Source organism: Astatotilapia calliptera, chromosome 1 (genome assembly GCF_964374335.1).
Source record: "Astatotilapia calliptera chromosome 1, fAstCal68.1, whole genome shotgun sequence".
Classification (NCBI taxonomy): domain Eukaryota; kingdom Metazoa; phylum Chordata; class Actinopteri; order Cichliformes; family Cichlidae; genus Astatotilapia; species Astatotilapia calliptera.
This window is the reverse complement of record NC_137422.1, coordinates 14494610-14509629: the sequence shown is the minus strand read 5'-3', so window position 1 is coordinate 14509629 and position 15020 is coordinate 14494610. Positions and strand designations below refer to the sequence as shown.

Sequence of the window (15020 nt, the reverse complement as noted above, 5' to 3'; positions counted from 1 at the left end):
GTAAGTGTAATCAGTACCATCAGTAGTGTGTGAAGGGATGTATGAGTGGAAGATGATGCATCTAATAGTGTCAAAAGTAAAACACCAAACCTAACGCAGCCAAAGTCCAACCTGGTGTCTCAGAGCCAACCAAAACTATGCCCTAAAGGCTTTTTATATAGAGTCCTGGCACACTGGCCCAGGTGTTGCCAGTGTCACTGATTGTAAACGGGAAATCTGCCTCTCCAGTGCCTGCAAACAAGACACACATGAGCCAAAAGGAAGGCAGGGTGCAGTGGGTCATCACAACTATGTACAGCACTTTGGTCAACCTTTGTTGTTTTTAAATGTGCTCGTAAATGGCCTGTATTTGTATAGCGCTTTACTAGTCCCTAAGGACCCCAAAGCGCTTTACACTACATTCAGTCATTCACACACTGGTGATGGCAAGCTACATTGTAGCCACAGCCACCCTGGGGCGCACTGACAGAGGCGAGGCTGCCGGACACTGGCGCCACCGGGCCCTCTGACCACCACCAGTAGGCAACGGGTGAAGTGTCTTGCCCAAGGGCACAACGAGACTGTCCCAGCCGGGGCTCGAACCGGCAACCTTCCGATTATGAAGACGAACTGCCAGCTCTTGAGCCACGATCGCCAACATAAATATTTATAAATAAATTGATTGATTGATATGAAATCAGAAAATTGCTTACTTTGAATTCTGTGTACAGGTGACAATAAGCTGCTTAGATAAACTTAAAGTGTTTCCTTAACTGGTTCAAATTGTCGTGTGGTGCTGTTTGCACAACTTTTTGTTGGTTTTTATGAAATCTGTACTTCGTGTCTTCCAATAAAATGATAAAATATCTTATTCTAACTTTTGCATGCAGCAAGAGAGAGCAGAAAGGGAGCGAGACTTAGACTATCAACCCAGGAAGGTAAAACAGAAATTTGTTTGTGATTTTTCTATTGACACATGCTAATGTGAAATTTATGTTATATGCACATTTGTGCACAGTTAAGGCTGTGTGTCTGGAACTACATGTTATCATGCTACATCTTTTATACCACTTCTATTTTTTTAATTGCTTTGGAACTTTTTTGTGTAGAGGTTGTGTGTTTTTAATTACACTCGCTCTACTCTTTCTTGTTTTGAAAACTCTTGAAGGAGAGGCCTGTGAAAGAATCAGAAATCCAGACCATACAGAGAAAAGTAAGAAAGAACATTTACACTTGGCCAAAAATTGATCAGTTTCAGTCCTGACAGACTTTACAACATTTGCCTGTGTGTGTAAAAAAAATGCTTGCTTTTATGTGCGTGTTTCTTTCTACTACAGGAGAGGCCAAGAGAAGCAGATGTTCAGACGATCCAAAGAAAGGTAAGAAAGATGTGTCAGAGTGGCATACCTGACATCTGATGTCAAATATTTGTACACCGTTTTTTTTCTTTTCTTTTTTTTTACAGCTTTTATGTTAGGAGATAAATGCAGGATTGTTACTATATAACATATGTTAAAAAAATTTCCTGGGTTTTGGGTTGAAGAACAGGAACATGTAGCAGCATCGATTAAATATCTGTTGGGGAGAAAAGGTTGAAAAGAGTGCACCGCCTTGTTCAGTTGTCACCTTTTGATTTTCCTTTAATCTTTTTTATGTGGAATTACTTTAAATCTTTTGGATTTCACATGTCACTTCATCGACTTAATTAATTTATTTTTTGTTATATTTTGTGTTCTTAGTTTGAGTGCTTTTACTCACTTCACCCTATTGAAAGTTGCATCTTCATTCCATGGAATAGAAAGGTACCAAGCTTTTTCGTTTTGATTTCTTTTTGATTAATTTCTTTTGATTAATCTTCCTATCATATTACTTGTTTAGTAGTTTGAGTCATTCAGCTACAGCTTTCAGTGTGGAGTACTTTGAATTAGACTTAGCTATTGCATAGATTCATTGGACACATCATTACGTACGCCTTACTAGTACTGGATTGGACACTTTTCCCCTCAATTCTTCATATCATAGATTCAACATGGTGCTGGAAACATTGTTCAGAGGTTTTGGTCTGACAAGATAAACTCACAGTTGCTACAGATTTGTCAGCTACATATCCAGGATGTAAATCTTCTGTGCCACCACCACATCCCAAAGGTGATCTATTAGAATGAGATCTGATGACTGTGGAGGTCATTTGAGTACAGTGAACTCACTGTCATGTTCAAAAAGCCAGTTTGAGATGATTGGCGCTTTGTGACATGATATGTTATCATGCTCAAAGCAGCCACCAGAAGATGGGTACACTTCTGTGACCAACAACCAAACCACATTCAAAATCACTTCCCCATTCTGATTCTTGAATTTCATCTCTGTTGGGTAATTTTGACAATGTCTACAAACCTAAATATCTTGAGTTGCTGGCATGTGATTGGCCGAATAGATATTTGTGTCATTCATCATTTGAACAAAGTGTACCTAATGAAGTGTCCATGAGTGTATATGATATTGTTAGAAAAATTGTAAAAAAAAAAAAAAAAAGATTCACCTCACCAATGTAAGTAGTTACTGTTAATCTGTAACTTTCTCAAATTAAATCCTAACGCACATTTAATGCTGCCAATATCTGCCTGTTTCTTACAGGCTACCTCTACAGGGGAAGGTGAAGGCGGTGAGGTCTTGGGAAGCAACAGAGCCCAGGCCTCAGCCCCCAGTGCACCTTCAACCCAGGATAAGCAGACAAACTGGTCAAAGGAAAACGTCCCACCATCAGATCACAAGTCATCTGGCGATTCTCATGCTATCTCTTCCTGTATCATCCCGATCAATGTCACAGGTAAGTTAAAGAAGAAAGAGAAAATAAAGTTGAAAAATAAACAGCATTTAAATCAGTTGATAATCTGAAACATATAATGCACAGGCCTTATTCGGTATGTGCTACAGCTCATTCATGGGCTGTTACTGTTAAACATATCTGTTCTGTTATTTGTAAATGTTGGGATCATAAGCTTTAATAGCTTAAGCTCTATTTAAGAACTACATACAAACTACATAGTTACTAGTAAATATGAATTTCAACACTGTTTTAAAGTACACGTTTGAACAGTCACTAAAAGAGGAAAGGGCAGTACTTTTACCATTTGCAATAGGTCAAACGCTTTAAACCGCACATTAATAGCAATAATAGGAACTTTTAATTGTAAGCACAGAAATTAAGATGCAACTGAAGTGGCAAAGAAATATATTGCCTCAAAGAAAAGAACAGCCAAACCTGCTGTTTGCAGCAACTACTTGCGGCCTTTTACAACTATCACGGTTCTTTGGCCATACCATGCACATGTCTGGAAAGATTCCCCTTACTCTGCAATCTGTTGTGACCATCGCTCACCCATAGTTAATGGTATAGAATCGTACCGGATAGAAAATAAAAACTTGACAATTCTTATGGCTTAAACTCTACGGTGACTATTAAAACGCAGGTGTAAGGAGCATATGAACGTGCAAATGTTAGATTCTATTTACATGCATAGAAAAGGTGTAACTGGCCTCGATTGTGCAGTTTCTATATACACATACACAGAAAAAGAAACAGTGCATTTTATTTGAAGTAAATATTCTAATCAATTGCCATATAGATGTTGTGAATCTTGGTACCCTAGGCAGTTTATAGGGTAAGTTTAATCAAGATTGAACCAGTCATCTTGGAGGACTTCAGGAACAAACATACAGCCTACGCTAAAATCATTATAGCACGATGATGATGACTTTTACTGGCCTTTGTCAGGACGCAAACAGAGACTTTCTCATCTAGATATTCCCGAACCTGGGATCATACCAGATAGTTTCTTTAAAAAGATTATTAAACAACATTTTATATATACATTGTTGTTATTACAGGAGTTGGGTTTGACAGGGAAGCAAGTGCTCGATGCTCTCTAGTCCATTCTCAGTCAGTTCTTCAGAGGAGAAGGAAGCTAAGGAGGAGGAAAACCATAACAGGAATACCCAAAAGAGTACAGCACGATATGGGTATGTTATAATAAAATCCTTCTCACATAGTATTTTACTATACTATGTATTTTTGTACTTTTGGCAATAAAAAAGATGACATGTATTTTTTGCAAACAGCTAATTTGGTTCTCCATTTTTAAAGAGGCTTAAATGTGAATTATTTTGATCATGAGTTAAAAAACTTCACAATTATGTGTAAAGTTTAAAGATGCGAGCCAAAAGGATATTAAAAAACAAAGTTGTTGTTTATTTAAGGGTTCGTCTTCCTGCGGGGTTGTTTGTGGATATCACATTCTGAAGAAAAACTCAGATGAAAAAGTTAGCGCAGGATATTTCCGAAAGTAAAGACACTTTGATTCTTTGCTTTCAGATTCCGATGAATCACCTGTGGCAAGAGAGCGCACAGTGATTATCCATGCCAATCCACATCAACTCTCGCTCTGTCAGGAAGAACTCTCAGTCAGTGGTCGCCTCCATCACACTCGTGACTCTGGCTGCCAGACAGATGATTTTCTTATAGCATGTAAGTTTCTGATACTGGAGGAGGTTCTTTAGGGTGAGCACTTTTACCACACATTACAGCACGGTTCCTCCTTGATTAATCTACTCTGTTTTCAAAGACCCTCTAGATCCCATTGCATGAAAATTATCTCAAAGCTGCTTATCTACTTTCATCCCTAAACTTGATTAATTGATCTGGAATTATAATTAATTCTTTTTTGCAGTTACAATCTACAGGCCACATGCATTAAGAAATATCTCCATCTGTTCCCCTCTCTCTTTTCTGTTTTTTCATTTTCAGGTACAGCTGCTCCCTCCAGAAGGCGTATTAGAGCTCAGCGAGGCCATCAGGGAATTCCTGCCTCTTTGTCCCATTCAACAGGAAATATTTCTTCTCTTGGTGACCAATCAGACTCAACATACACCACAGCCACATCCCATGGTGGGCGATTGCGCTCCCGTAGCCTTCCACGAGAGGGTGGACGTCTGATGGATAGTGATGAGGATGACGATGACAATTATGACGATGATGATGAGGATGAAGAATTGTCACCTTACGAAGCAGAGGACTTTATTCCAGCTGGCCCCAGTCCAAGAATGAAGATGATGATGATGAAGGATGAAGAGGAGAGCACAGATGACCAAGCAGCTCCAGAGCCGCTACAGCTTGGAAGCCTAAAAAGGCTGCAGCGAACTGGGGAGAGAGACAGAGGAGGTGGAGGAGGTGGAAGCCCAGAGCATAGCTGGATGGAGAGGGGTCGTTCACGGTTACCACGCAAGGCTGACATGGGCAGCTGCGAGATCTCGTCAAGCTCAGATACGTTTAGTAGCCCTATTCATTCAGTGTCTACAACAGGAGTCTTAGGCAGCCATGTGGATCACAAAGAAGACCACCAGTCATCCAGCGGGAACTGGAGTGGTTCTAGTTCTACCTGCCCCTCACAAACATCTGAAACCATCCCGCCACCCTCTTCTCCACCCTTGACAGGCTCATCCCACTGTGATTCAGAGCTGTCACTCAACACCGTGCCCAATGCTATTGATGAGGGATTCTCCCTCGATCCCTCATATCACTCTGACCTCAGACCCCAAGGCCAGGGTCACAGATCAAGCTCATTCACATCCTCAGCCACAGACCAGCTGGATGATGCAGGGGTCAGTACAGCCAGTGAAGGAGAGTGGACATACCCTCCAGACCAAGATCAGACTGACCAAGATCAAGACCCTGACCAGACCCAAAACCTGAGCCAGAGCCATGGGGTAACCCAAGAGTACAGCTCTAAACATAGCCTTGAAGACCAAGCTGGCTTCAGTGACAAAACGAGCAACACTGAAACAGAGCCTGGCTCTCATTACCCATCTGATACAGAAGGTTTCTATTCCTCCTCTGTGCATATCAGAGAGTGTAATCAGAGTTATAGAGGATACATGTATAACTATGCAGACCAAGGGCCTGACTGTGGTCAGTCCAACACTGTGGCAGCACCACTATCACATGGAGTTTACCCTGAGCCCTCAGCTGACTTCAGAGCAGGCACTCTAACCCTGGGGAGGACATCTCGTTCATTAAGGAAACCGAAAGTCAAACCTCCACCACCCAAACGAACCTCCTCACTAAAGGAACCCAGTGGTAGTGTTGATGTCGGAACGGACACACAGGCAGATCAGGATCAACCAAAGATGGTTATTGAGCAGGAGCTTACTTTGTCTTCCACAGATATGAAGCTGGAACTGGACCTAGAGCTTGGAGTTGCTCCAGAACCATTACAGACATCCTGTTTAGTGGCAGAGCCTTTGGGAACATGGGGAATGGGACTGGGGGAAACCGTGGACATAGTAGAGCCCATGTCTTTCAGCTCTGCAGATACACACTCATTTAAAGATGAAGGTGCTGTGCAATCTGACTATGCAGACCTTTGGCTTCATAACAGTGAACTGAAGTCCAACAATGGTGAGTACACATCCATGTCCAACTCAAGCACCGCCACAGGCACTACTGTCATGGAGTGTATCAAGTCACCAGACAGCTCTTCCTCTTCCACAGAAACCCAAACCCAGGCCCCTACCCAGGCTTCAGACACCGTGGCAACTAGTTCACCACTCCCACCTGAAGACTTCAAACTAGGGTCTCCTGAGAAACTGGCTGGTCTGGCTTCACCATCAAGTGGTTATTCCAGCCAATCAGAAACACCTACATCAACCCTGCCCACATCTTCGGCAGCATTTTTCCCAGGACCATTGTCTCCTTCAACTGGCAAGAGGAAGCCCAAAGTGCCAGAGAGGAAGTCTTCTCTCGCTTCCCTGCAGCATTTCCCCAGAGATGGAGCTTCCATTTCCTCTTGCTATAAGAGAGACCCAGACTTTCCACCTCCACCTTCTCAGCTGGATCTCAGTATCCTTCATGGTGGCTATGTCAGACACACGTTATCCCACCGGACTTACCACATGCACACATTGCACCATAGCAAACACAGAGCTGCAAATGTTTTAGCCACTGGCACAAAGTTGTTGGCTCCTGAAGCATCAAATACCAACCCACCACCAAGTTCAAACTCTACATTAACAATTCCTAGTTCAAATCTGTCAGCGATAACACCGTCTGCTCTTCGATCAGTGCAGCTTCATTCTGTTAGCCAATCTGCAGATCCACAAATTACTTACACTACAGACCAGGAAACACCAAGTGTAACAGAAACTGCTACAAGACCCAAATGTCCTCCTAGTGCTTCTACTCTGGCTCCGCCACCTCCTAACACTAGGCCTCTCCCTCCTCGCAGACCTCCTCCTAGACCACCAGGTCACGAGCACACCTCCTCCCCTGAGCATGCACAACCAACACCTCCTGGCCGTCATCCTGATGGGCCTCCATCTTATGAAAGCCTGCTACTTAGACAGGACCGCTATGGACCTGGAACTTTCTGGGCTATGACTGCCTTCCGAACCCGAATGGACCCATCATCAGACCTCTCTGAGGACAGCTCACCTGTGCATCGACCTGTCCCACGTGCTCCCCATCCATCTCCTGTGGATCTACACACACATATCCATTCTCATAGAGAGTTCAGAGGGCTCACCCACTCATCTCGTGCACATCCTGAGTTTAGGGTTTTAGGAGAACGCTCCTTCTCCCAGGATGATGATGATGATGAAGATGAAGAGGAGGAAGAGGAAGAGCACGTGAAAGAACCCCCTAGACCTGTATGTCCCAGAGGAGGTATGCGATCAGATCATCCTCCACCCCCAGCATATGAGTTTGCTGGGGGATCCCACTCAGACTCAGGGCCCTGGGCTAGTCCAATCAAAGTGCCTGGTACCACAATGGAGACATTGCATTCTTACCTAATCAGTGACCCAAGAAATAGAGGACACGAAGAACAGGAAGAAGAGGAGGAAGTGACATCAGGTGCTACCAGAAGTGCCCAGCAACAACAGCCACAGGAAAGCAAAGATGACTCCACGACTCCTGACACTGAGGATTACTTCAGTAAAGGTATGTTTCTAAGCAAAATACCACTTCCAGAAGAAGTAGGGTATTATTTTGTAAAAAATAAAGAAAATCTCACAAAATGCCATGATGTTTATTAATATTAAGCTGTTGTATCACAAAACAACATTAAAATTCTAAAAAAAAAAAAGGCAGTTCAAGGGATGGCTATTTCATCAACTGTATACTAAGTGATCAGACAGCCAGATGACATGTGTTAGGGATGTTGTGTGCTACAGATTCCACACCCAGTGATAATTCGCTCTCCCCTCTGATGGATGACACCAAAGTGGATGATGACATCATTCTCACATCACCCAATAAGACCCGGACAACTGAGGACCTGTTTGCCATGATACACAGGTACTGGTCAATATACTTAATTACAATGTCTATGCAGTGTTTGTAATATATCTATTTTCTAGATTATTTTTTGTACTGACTCTGCTACATGTTTATGTTTTCTGTTTATTCCTTGTCTTTACTTTAATTGTGACTGTATTGTGATTTCCTTATTTAGATCCAAGAGAAAGGTCCTGGGTCGTAAAGATTCTGGCGACTTAAATGCTAAGTCTCGTCTCTGCCCTCCAGTACCAGTGACCCCCAGCAACGTGTCCACCGTCATTATCCCTCCAGCACCTCCTCTCAACATTCCAGCTACCTTAGCCACTGCTGTTGGGTCACAACGAGCCCCTGTACCAATCTATCGCAGCGCCAAGAAATCAAGTACGTCGAACGAGGAATTTAAACTCTTGTTGTTAAAAAAGGGAAGCAGAACTGATTCCAGCTATCGCATGTCAGCTACAGAGATTCTGAAAAGCCCTATTACCCCTAAAACACCAGGGGAGTCTGTCCAGGAAGGGCCCATTAGACAGGGAGAGGAGCCACCCTCTACGCTCCAGGAGAGCCCCATTTCTGGCCTCGACCCAATCCAGATACCAGGTCTTTTTCCCAGAGCCAACTCTGAGAGTTTTGCATCGAAAACCCTGCCTATGTCAGCTGCATCTCGACAAGGACGTTCTCGGATACCCCCTGTAGCCAACAGTAGTCGCTACAGTACACGCAGTCGCCTCTACACAGCCCCCATGCAAGCCATTTCTGAAGGGGAGACCGAGAACTCAGATGGGAGCCCCCATGATGACAGATCATCCTAAAGCCACCCGATGCGTGATGTCCTCTATTCTTAGCTGTGCCCTGCATTTCAAACGGTCCCTTCTACTTTTCTTGGATGGCTGTGTCATCGAGGCCAATGGTGTAATTCTTATGACACACAAAATCTGACTGTTGCAGAAATAAATCCGGTTGTGGATATTTTATTCTATACAAAGGTGTCAAACTGTTGTGAGGATTTGAACCATAAAGGTTATGAAAAACTATGAAAAAATAGTGTATTAAATAAATAATTCCCTCATCGAAAAAAAAAAATGCAAGACTTATTTTGATTGAACTATCTTTTTAAAAAAATAACGAAAGAAAGAAATAACGAGTTCAAAATGTTTGAAAAATTATAAAAAGAAATTTTGTGGAGTGTAGACAAGGTGCGTTTGTGTTTGCATGAGCAAGCACATGCAACATCCACTGATATTTCTACTTCTTGTGTTGTGAATGATGTGGGTGTGTGTATGTCATTGAGGAACTGCTTTCTTATTCAATTTAAAAATTCTTATGACAATTAATATTCTTTTAACTTGTGGTGCCCAAAGCATCAACTTCCTAGACTCCATATTCAATATTCCTGCCAACCAGCAAGGTTTGTCTCATTGTGGAAGTTATCTCTCAAAACAGCATTGACTTATTAGACTGGATTTCCATCTGCAGACCTGGCATAGAGAGTATATCACACAGAGCCAATCATATATTTCTTCACATAAATTATATCCAAAAAGATGACATGATGCATGTATTTTTGTAAAATTGCTTCTCAGAACATGATGATAAAGTTTCACCATGTTGCATGAACCTATATGGAAACATCCCCTGGATCCTGGTTTCTGTTGACATTTTTGTGGTTCTTTTGTATTATATGAATCTTTCTCTGCAGAAAGATTTGGTTGACATTTGTACCACATTGCCGGTGATCTAAACTGATTCGTCTTGGATTTGAGTGTTTAATAAGAAGGAGCAAGGGCTTGCGCCTATTTGTCTAAGATACATGCTAATTCTGGACAATCGCACAGTGGCCTTTCTCTACCAGAGGTGGTTTTAAGCAGGGAATTTGTAAATCTCTGCATGTATACATGGAGCTGTGCCATGTTTCACCAAAAGTCAACCATGAACCCAACCCTGAAATCTAGTATGCTTAGACTGATTAAAGATTTTCCAGCTGCTGGCCAGTCTTGCTGTGCTGACTTAAGTGGAAAAAAAGGTACATTTCAACCAGATTTAAATACACCACTGAGTGCAGATGGTGAAAATGCTTTAGATGGTTCTCAATCGGTTTGACTAGAGGTTCATTTGGAAAGGTATCAACTTCGCTTTTGCACTTCATGATTATTCAAGAATATTCCTTGAAAAGAAAATATATCTTATAGTGAAATGCATATGTATATTTGTACTGAATATAAAGAAAACTCATATCTATATAAAATGACAAACAGAAATTTTATAAGGAATCAATCTGAGTGTAGCAAAGAACAGGTCTCACTGAAAACATAACACATAAATCTTAGCAATGTACACTGTTCTCCTCTCCTTGTTGCCTCTCCTTCATTTGCACTGACCCAGTGTAGCATTAGACAGGTGAAAGCTCAACCCAGTGTCAGGTGTACACCATTTTGTCTTGCACTCCAAACCTCATATATTTCAAAATCTGAACATAAGGAGGCAAGAGGAGGAAAGGACTGCATACATCCAGTGTTCAACAGTCAGCAGGGTACCGATTGCCTCGCTGCAGCCTTTTCTCTCCCACACCCGGTTTCGAGTGTGCTGTGAACTCTCTCTCATCCTTCAAATAAACATTACACAGTGTTTTACAGAAGCAAACTATCATCAGTGGAAAGCTTGAACTCTCACCTGCCTACCACAGCAAACGCAACACATACACGTCTTACATTCAGAGACCGTACTTCAATTGAAACCACTCACTGTATTCTGTGAATACCTCAGCAAGCATATTACTGTTTTATTGTAAATGATAGATAGATAGATAGATAGATAGATAGATAGATAGATAGATAGATAGATAGATAGATAGATAGATAGATAGATAGATAGATAGATAGATAGATAGCAAACCACAACTGTTTGATACTCAGCGAATATCAATTGCAGAACTGACACTGTGTAAGATGGAGAGAGTAAAAAGCTGTGAACTGATTACTTTGACATTTATCATACTCATACTGCTGAAGCGCACCTGTTCCTGTTCACTGTTTTATTTGTTGTGTTTTCTGTCGCATGCAATAAGCAACAGTGGGGGGGGGGGGGGGGGGGGGGGGGGGGAAGGACACCGCCAAATCATTATTTTTATCTGAGGGATGTCTCCATGAGAAGAGATTTTTGTATTTTCTGTTCAAACGTCAAGTTCAATAGTGTGTTCTATAGATGTACAAACTGTCTGGCTAATTCTGTTCTGTATAGTCGTGATCACAAACAGGGGTTTATCTTGTACTGTATATCTACTCACTGGACAATCATAGGTTATAAGAGACTGTAAAGAAAATTATCTAGAATCTGCTGGGAGGGAGAAATCTGAACACTTTCGGTGCTGGGTCCTAGTCCTGGTGGAGCTGTGGAAGTGAGAGAAATATTTTCCAGGAGAAACTGCTGATTATGTTTAAAGTGCATATGTGTACACGCCAGTTTCAATACAATGTACAAATAAAGAGTAAGCAAGGAAAAACATGAATTCGTAAATACAAAAAACTAGTTTGGATTTGATCAGAGTGTCACCATCTACTTTTGACTAATAGCTAAATATTTTGTTTCCCACTAATATTATTACTGAATAACTGAAATAAAGAAATAAAATCATTTGTAGGGCTGTAACAGTATTAAATGAAAAATGCAACGCGACTGTGAATTGCCATGTGAAATTCTCCAAACACTCAGTATTTGATCAGTTAAGTATTTGGCCTTTAGTTTAGTTTGTGATTTTTCCGTACTGTACCTGGCACTGATGCCTTAAAGGTATTCCAAGACTGTTTCTTTTATTTGTAAGGAGTGGACAGAGGGGTTGACACATTTTGTAAGAAAGAGAAACTCTTGAGGTTGCCATGCAGACTCTAGTTTAACACTCTTTTCGCCCTCTAAAACCTCAGCAGCTTGGGAATACAACAAAACAAGAATCTGTAACCTTTATGGATTTTTTTTTTCAATCTGTTTCCAATATCTGCACGCAAGGGGAAGTTTGATGACAACCACTTGATATTTTTATTCAGAAGTGTACAGTATGGAATAACACTAAACAGACTTTTAAAAAAAAGTGACATAGAGGAGAAAAAATAAACACTGAAAACAAACTGTAAGTATTTAAAAGATGCTCCATGCTTAAAACTAGCTAGGACTTATCAGATTTGAATCACTTTTGTATTTTTGTATAAAAATGTAAATACGTTTTTAAAGGAAAAAAAATGTTGCAAATTCTTTCTTTTGTAAAATAAACAAATAAAAAAATTAAAAACAAAGAAAGTTTTTTTTTTTCAAAGTTTACATGATTATTTCCAAGCCTTTGTATATTATGGAGCTGTGCAACACCTTCAGTCTTGTATTTATTTTGGGGGGACAACATTGTGAAAATTCCATTACTCTATATCTAATTCATTTTAACAGCTCATCGGGCTGCTTAGTAACTGTGCGTAGAAAAAAAGCCAATAAATGTGATTGCAATGAAATGAAAGGCCTATTGTGTGACACTTCATTTCAGCCCCGTCAGATCCAAAAGCACTGAGAGACTCTTCCCACTAGATGGTAGTGTTTTAACGTTCAGGCTCCTAGCTGCTATTCAGATTTTTCATGAGAAGGACCCAGCATTAACTAACTTTCCTTCACTATGGTTGGACCTCATGCTTGAATCCAGTCATACTAAATTAGGTACTGATACTTAGACAGTCTTCATTTTAAAATGTAAGGAGTAAAAAAAAGAAAAGAGAAAAGAAAGAAAAGAAACATTGCCATATCTGTTCTGACCAGTAAACCTGACCACACTTTCCATACAACAGACCTTGAATATTTAGTTACTAACCCAATGCAATAAACCGGCAGTCTCAGTCTCGAGTCTGCAAATGACTATTAACACAGCCGTGAAGAAAAATATTAAATTTTTAATAAGAATCTTAGACTAAAGGTGATGTACACAAGCTGAGATCATTTAATCAAAATTTGCACTTGTTCAAAAGATTTTGAAAGAGTAACTCAATACATTTACTGTATTTTTCGTTTGTTTGCTGGTTTGTTTTTCGGGGTATATAATTGTACATTGTCACGTCTCAAAATCTACCAGTTGTTGCCTACTGTCCATATTTACAGTGTCTCTGGTTATAAAGAAATACATGCATTATGTTATTTTATTTATCTGTTTAAAGAGCTTTTATTTTCTCCAGGGTTTTGTTTTGTTTTTTTTTGTCTTCTATCCCTGGTCCACAAATAGCCTGCTAATTATTGAATAAATAATTAATATCTTATCTCTCTCTCTCACTCAGACATCATATATTACCCATTTTCAGTCCCTCCAGCTGCTCCTTTCACATTTATGAAGCTGTTAATAACTAATCGTCATGTCTTTATGTAGCTATAGTTACGATAGCTTAGCTATCTGACAACTACAAAGAACGTTTGAAAAAACAAACTGTGGCCTTGGAAGGGGTATTACCACCATTTATATACCACCTTTATATACCACCTATTTACAATTACTGTTTCAAAGGTAAATATTATAGTTTTACTTTCACAACGAGTTATAGTTGCTTCTAAATCTCATACTACAGCACATTTTGTCAGTGAGTGCAGTGTGAACTGAACTTTCTCTTAGGGACCCAAGTCTCAAACAGCTCTTTGTTTACATATCTTGAAGCTAGCTGTTAGCCTCTGCAGTTAGCTAATGGTTAACTACCCATGTGCTCCTTCCTAACCAACCCCCGCCGTTACGTTATGTACTTAACAATTTTCCCTTTACACAAAAAAATAAATGAAATAAGATGATTTAAACTTTAAAAAAAATACCCGTATTGACGAGAACTATACACTGACACTGACTACTTCAGCCCAACTGAATTAGACGGTAACATAAAAAAATAAATACATACATAAAAACACTCGATATCATTAATGTTCTCAGTGTGATTTATGAATGTTACGTGATTACTAACACGCAAAACAGACACATCACCTGTCGGGGCACTGTTTGGGTTCAATTTGAGTGTAGGAACACTCGACGTCGTCAGGACTTAAGCATTCCCATTTTAGCGACCATGTTTAGCATATGCGTGTATTTCTGTTTGCAGTTTCCAGCAGCAATGTGAATTGAATGTGACTAATTCAATTTGCACTAAATAAAGAAGAATTGAAGTGTTACTGAATATTTTGAAGTCAATTTATCTGAGTACACACTGTTCATATTTATGATCTCTGTAATTATGAGAAAACCTATTACATTTATCTTCAGTGAATTATTTGCTCCAAGCCAAGGGCATCTGTTTTGGGGGTTTGTTTTGTTTTATTTTTTTAAACCCTGCTCCACAAATAGCCTGCATATCTGTTTGATTCACTTTAGGGAGCAAAGTGCTCTCTGAGGGCAGTAATTTATCTCTATTGCTAATTTTTAACTGTTACTTCATATTAAATATATTGACTGATTTCCCCAGATAGCCATGAGAAGAATATGTGTGTGTGTGTTTTTGTTTTTAAAGATTGTTTCTCACATAAATAACTGTGAATGTGAGACTGTAGCCTCCATAGGGGGTCATTGGACTCTGAGCACACAACCAGGAAGCAGCATGACTCCTCAAGAAAGAGTACTGCTGTTGAGCTATTTGAATTTCTTGATCTTTTTAACAATGACTCCTATTGAACTGTCACTTTGCCTAAACGAGACATCCATGACCATTTGACCCTTAAA

At 40.3% G+C, this 15020-nt stretch overlaps 1 protein-coding gene across 4 annotated transcripts in view; it reads left to right on the top strand.

Moving 5' to 3' along the window:
• The window catches only part of nhsb (Nance-Horan syndrome b (congenital cataracts and dental anomalies)), a 62262-nt gene extending 48675 nt beyond the window's left edge, over positions 1 to 13587 (top strand). The window contains exons 4-14 of one of the 4 annotated variants that reach the window (XM_026164349.2): positions 870 to 917; positions 1148 to 1192; positions 1317 to 1358; positions 1719 to 1781; positions 2614 to 2806; positions 3868 to 3999; positions 4352 to 4504; positions 4784 to 6433; positions 6527 to 7972; positions 8188 to 8329; positions 8487 to 13587. In XM_026164349.2, the coding sequence (XP_026020134.1) occupies positions 870 to 917; positions 1148 to 1192; positions 1317 to 1358; positions 1719 to 1781; positions 2614 to 2806; positions 3868 to 3999; positions 4352 to 4504; positions 4784 to 6433; positions 6527 to 7972; positions 8188 to 8329; positions 8487 to 9120 (4548 nt within the window). In that variant the 3' untranslated portion in view covers positions 9121 to 13587. Of the gene's footprint in view, positions 1 to 869; positions 918 to 1147; positions 1193 to 1316; positions 1359 to 1718; positions 1782 to 2613; positions 2807 to 3867; positions 4000 to 4351; positions 4505 to 4783; positions 7973 to 8187; positions 8330 to 8486 lie in introns of all 4 variants that reach the window. The other 3 variants (XM_026164323.2, XM_026164331.2, XM_026164340.2) reach the window with 3 other exon arrangements.
• The last annotated feature ends 1433 nt before the right edge of the window (positions 13588 to 15020 follow it).